This window comes from Limulus polyphemus, unplaced genomic scaffold, assembly GCF_000517525.1.
Source record: "Limulus polyphemus unplaced genomic scaffold, Limulus_polyphemus-2.1.2 Scaffold44, whole genome shotgun sequence".
In the NCBI taxonomy this organism is placed as follows: Eukaryota; Metazoa; Arthropoda; class Merostomata; order Xiphosura; family Limulidae; genus Limulus; species Limulus polyphemus.
The window spans coordinates 393,371-399,442 of NW_013665654.1; the positions used below are offsets into that span (position 1 = coordinate 393,371).

Sequence of the window (6,072 nt, forward strand, 5' to 3'; positions counted from 1 at the left end):
CCCTCAGATTGCGAGTCGAGTGCCTTAACCACCTGGCCATGCCGGGCCCCATTACGTCTTTACTTTAGACTTATTATACCAACACTCACTATATTTATAAGGTTTCACGGCACCCACCTCACGGCCCTCCTGCTCCCCGTCACTAAAATCGCAATGGGCAGAAGTAATCGAACTATTCTATCTGGATAAGTACATTTTAGCTTTTATGACTCCTCCTATTTCGAGAATTCAGACGTGACGTGACACACACTGGCTTTTATGTAGGTTAGATTTTATGTGATCAAGCTATTAAAATTTAATAAATAGATAGTAGTAAAATTAGTACACTGTTACTGAACGAGAAACTACATTTGATATTAATTATATAATAAACCTTGGAATAGTTGTAAATATTTACTCGTCCTTAGTTTTAATACATTTATATTAACTTTTATATTATATTTATATTAACATTTATACATTAATTATACAGCATTGCTTTACCAGTGGCTAGGCTTAATGTTGAAAAGTACAAAAAACAAAAGTCAAAAAGTTAACTAATTATATTTCCCTTCCAAAGTAGCAAATATTTCAGATTGTGGGCGACAGCCTTGTCATTCTCACGTTTGTGGGGTTCGAAAGATTGTAGTGATAATTCTTTTTTTTTTTGGGGGGGGGGGGTAAATAAAATATGGAAATGGTTTTTGAATCACTGCCGCTGAAAAAATAGAAATATTTAACTTTTATTGCCTCTAAAATTTGTAAGGGTAATATACTTGTGTTACCTTGAAAGGATTGTGTAAGGATAGTAAGTTCCAAATTATAATTGTTTATTCCACCAAATAGTGTAGTAAAAATGTATCGTACTCCGATGTTTTTTCTATTTATTATTGTTTGCACTAATATATACTGTTATCCTTTATTTCAGGGTAAAAATCTGAATTTAGCACACGGACCTAAAGATTTGATGGTCATTATTGGAGGAAATATCACTTGTAATGTAACTCGTCTTACAAAAGAAATGCTTTGGTGTACTCTGCCTGCTCGTGACAGAAGTTGGATTTCAAAAAAACTCCAAAAAGTGGAGGTAATATTAGAAACTTCAAATTTTATCATGTATTACGGTTTATAAATAAAAAAAAAGTATTTTTTGTTGTATAATAAATCGATACTCATAAAGATCCATACGTAAAATTTTATATTTACTTTAAATATAATAAATCTATTAGTCCAAACAAATTCTAAGTTAAAATAATAAAAACAGCGACAAAAGCTTGTAATCAACGAAGTTAAAATGAAAATTTTACCCCTCCACATAGTTTAGTATTGCTGTAATGTTTTAGATTGTTGAACGGATCCTTTGGGATTGTTCAGTAAAAACAATATAAAGTACAGTCCACTTAATCATAATGAAAGCGTTTTATTTCTTTGATTACAAGTTCTACAAATTAATTTTTTTGTAAATAACTTTATAGGTCTAATAACTAACCCATCGTTCACTGTGCGATAATTTCAATTGCTTGATAATTGTTTCGTACAAACACTAATTTTTATACCTCTATTACTGTATCGCAAACACAACTCAAAACGTTACAAAATTGAACTAGATAACTGCCTCATAGTAATTTACACAAGTTACAGACTTATTCACTAGCTGATATACACTCTGCCAATAATTCACTAAGTTAAATGACTTACTCATTAATAAATAATCCATCTATTCTAACAGACGTTAGACTAAATGTTCGTGACGTGATGTGAAACTCCCTTCCAGGCAAACAACAATACAACAAATTTATATGCACGTCAAGATTAAAAATATAATCTACAAGAGTATGAAGTGGATTCATTGTCTGCTTGTTTTCAGCGCAAAGCTACACGACTGGATATCTGAACTGTGCTAACTGCAGGAACTGAACCTCCGTTTTTAATCTTATAAGTCCTGAAGCTTACTTCAGAGCTTCCGGGAAGCACAAGATTAATAATCATTTATTGATGTGTTGTTTATTTACATGTATGCCAACCAACGGCTCAGCGGTAATTCTGCGGATTTAGGACACTAAAATCTGGATTCGATACCCTTGGTGAGCATAGTACCGATAGCTCATTGTGTAGCTTTGTGCTTGAGTACAAACAAACAAACAATCACATGTGGCAAATTGACTGAGAATAAAAAATAAGGCCAAGAAGAATGCACGATTCTCAATTTCATATCTTATATCTGTTTATATCTGCATAACAAATATTTATTATTGAAAACAGATGTAGGCTTGCGATAATTTCTTTAAGCTTTTTTTGGGGCAAACCCCCCAAAACAGGGCCCTTGTCGTTGCATAGTAGAGGAATAGAAAATCTCGCATAAAACTTATTTCGAGTAGTAATTGTTATTATGAGTTTTTCCCGTTAAATCTCCTGATTGCTACGAATATAATGTTTTTTAATTCTTAATTACAGTGAATCAAATACCGTCATGTTCTTGTGTTGGTTTTACTTAACTGTATCATCATTTTTACAGTAAGTATTTGAAGAATAAGCCAGTCTCAGTATGAAAATATTCAATTATACATTTCGTTAAGTTATAACCATAAAAAATCCTTTTTCTTCGTCTATTTTAAACAATTCATGGCAATCAATATTAAAATATGCTTCTTTCTATGCATTGGTTTTGCTTGATATTTTTACTTGAAGTCCTTTACCTTGAACAACCCCCCCCCACCCCCCAGAGGCACAGCGGTATGTCTGCAGACTTACAACGCTAGAAATCGGGTTTCGATACCCGTGGTTGGCAGAGCACAGATAGCCCTTTGTGTAGCTTTGTGCTAAACTTCAAACAAATACCTTGCACAATACCGTTGTTTGAATGTAAAATTACCATCGTTACATTACATGGCTGTAATGTTAGATTGAAAGGAATAGTCAATACAGTACTAAGTGTACACACTTGCAATTTCTTTTATTTTTATTACCAGGTGCAAGCAGGGAAGTTACGTTTTGACATTGGGTATGTTAAGCATGTTGACCGTCAACCCGATGATAGGGGCACCATTATTGCTGCTGCAGTTATTCCGATATTACTCGTTGTTCTTCTGCTTGTTATCCTGATTGTTATTTTTCGCCGGCGTCGCCAAACAGCTAAGCAGCCTGGCAACTACAGAGTAGCCTATACAGCTGATCCACAACAGGAAGAAAACATAGCAACTACTGGAGATGGTCGCGAAATAAATGGTATTTAAAACAACATTTTTCACCTAACTTTGAAATAAATAGGTAATCAAAACTTATTTTAAGAGTACCTTAATATACACAGATAAATAACATTTGAAGTTTCGATATGTGTAGTGTTACTAGAGATATCTTGTAATGTACTTACTTGATTGTAGATAATTGCTTCATAAACTTTTATAGGTCTGATTCATATTGAAATGAGAGGAAATAAAACGTAATTTGACGTACAAACGTTTTCTTTTATGAAACTGATGTCACAGGATAAATTATAATTATGGCAAAAAAAAGCGTTGTATTAAAACATTTACCTTTTCACCAAGCATTAAAATACTTCCGTAGACTATACTACCGAACCTCGCAGACCAATAATAGAAGACACCGTGTACCAGATTGATGATGATATGTTACATCTCCTTGTAATAGAGAAAATTCTCGTCGACAGAAAGTATCTTAGTCTAGGCGAAGTTATCGGACAAGGTGAGTGTAGCATTCAGTTCAAAAGTTAACTTTATAATTTCGTAGATATTTTTATATGTATTTAATTTTTTTATAAATATTCTGTAATAAGTTCTATTATCCTGCTAAACGTTTATCAGCTGTTAATGATATGATGTTATTGTTAATAACACGCACGTGTAATAAACTCAGTAATTTATTAAACAAGCGAATAATTTATTAATAGATAATACGGCTGAAGGATTAAGTGTCACGATAGGTAAAGAATTACCCTTGATAAATAAACAAGAAAGCTTTATACAACCTAACGTAGTGGCTGAAGATCGTTATAAATATTTTGTGCAAGAGTTTCTTGGGATGATGAAAAATCTCTAACGATTTGCTGGATCATGAATTAGATAAACGTGCTACTTTGTTTCAAGTAGTATCTTGGCGGCAATCTGAAACACCTTGATATTTCACTCCAAATTAAACCAACTAACTCACACTTTCTAAACTCAAATTCGATTAAGAATTAGCTCACTCTGTAGGTCTGATATAATCCTTGCTAGATCCGGTTGCTTCTGGCTCAAACATCCGCACGTTAAGAAGACTCGCGAGTTCGAATCTCGCCACGTCATGTTTTTCATTTCCTCACAACATTAGCTAAGTCTTGAATTATGACACCTTGTCTGTTCTTATTGTGATCCTTTACGCTTTATAGATAAAATGAACATTTTTTTCCCCACTTATCAGGCCATTTTGGTAAAGTATATAAAGGTGTTTTGGAAGATACCAATGATGCAACTGAGAAAAAGGATGTTGCAGTGAAGACCTTACACAACAGTAAGTTCATATTTTGTAAAATTTTACCTGTTAATGTTTCATAATAATTAACTGTGAATAAACACCAAACCAGTAAACAGTGAGCATCACAATGCTTAGTAATCGTCATGGCTAGATTAAGAGCGTTGTAACAAATATGAATTATATGTCTTTGTTCTCACATTTTATTGATGAATTTTTAAAGTTTCCTAGGTGTTATTTGTAGTGAGTGAAAATTTTCTGTTTCGTTTCTTAAAATTCCAATCTGTATTTGATAAAAAGTATGCTTTAACTAAGTTCTAGAATGAATGAGTGCCCGCGTGAAATCCAATATTAAGCTTTTTGAATATATATATATCTATACAGAACACGGTGGTTAGGGCATTCGACTCGCAATCTGAGGGTCGTGGGTTCGAATCCCCATCTCACCAAACATGCTCACCCTTTCAGCCGTGGGGGCATTATAATGTGACGGTCAATTCCACTATTCGTTGGTAAAAGAGTAGCCCAAGAGTTGGCGGTGGGTGGTGATGACTAGTCTTACACTGCTAAAATTAGGAACGACTACCTCATGTAGCTTTGCGCGAAATTCTAAACAAACAAACTATACAGTACGCACACATTTATGTATATGTACTGTATATAGTTGCATACATAAAAGAATATAGCTAGTTATTTTGCTCTTTTTACATTTGTCTTAAGTAACTATTTTTCACTCTAATAAACAGCAAAAATTCATCACCTTATTTTTACTAAGCATGAATCACATTTTACATATTCCCCAAAATTAGGTGCAACAAAAGGTATATTTCTCATAAAAGTTCGACAATGTCAGGCCTGATTAATATGCTGTTTGTTTGTGTTTTTAGCATATAGCGAATACATTATAATTTGGACAGTAAGAATAGAAAATTCCAAATGTAGTTAACTGATACGTCTAGATTGCTTTTTTCCCAAGATTTTGATCACACGTAATGAAACTGTAGAGAACTGAAATCATTAGTTATGGACGACATAAAAGTTATATTATTTTGTTGCTTACTAATTTTGTAGAATAATCTAGACTTGATGGGATAGCACATAAAATCCAAACAAGTATTCAAATTAAGTGTTAATCGAGGTGAAAAGTTTTGACATCATATTGTATTTCTTTCAGTTTAACTAAAATTTTTCTCCACAAAGATTTATAACAAACATTTTTCTCACTTCACAGAGGCGTTGCTAGTTACTTAAAAGATTCGGGGCTCGGGCCCACATGCGCGGAAATTTTCGGCATTTCAGTACAATATCGATCATGGTTTTCTATTCTAATTTTTAAATTCACAAAGTGGGGATTCTGGGCACTATCAATTAGAATCGGGGCACGAGCCCCGTGTGCCAGTGCTTAGCGACGCCTCTACTACTTCACGAACTTAGTAGACTAGTAAGTACACCGATAAGGTTTATTTTTTAGGTATTGTTAAGTGATGTATCTTAAGATTCAATAAATTAACTCATAAAGCATCTTCTGAAAGTGGTGCCCGGCATGGCCAGGTGGATAAGGCGCTCGACTCACAATCTGAGGGTCGCGGGTTCGAATCCGCATCCCACCAAACATGCTCGCCCTTT

The 6,072-nt window shown here is 33.8% G+C and overlaps 1 protein-coding gene across 3 annotated transcripts in view; it reads left to right on the plus strand.

Moving 5' to 3' along the window:
• LOC106462282 (hepatocyte growth factor receptor-like) overlaps positions 1–6,072 on the plus strand; it is a 64,940-nt gene that overhangs the window by 49,238 nt on the left and 9,630 nt on the right. For all 3 annotated transcript variants that reach the window (XM_022389598.1, XM_022389592.1, XM_013922186.2), the window contains exons 12-15: positions 908–1,066; positions 2,949–3,204; positions 3,544–3,681; positions 4,396–4,485. In XM_022389598.1, the coding sequence (XP_022245306.1) occupies positions 908–1,066; positions 2,949–3,204; positions 3,544–3,681; positions 4,396–4,485 (643 nt within the window). The remainder of the gene's footprint in view (positions 1–907; positions 1,067–2,948; positions 3,205–3,543; positions 3,682–4,395; positions 4,486–6,072) is intronic.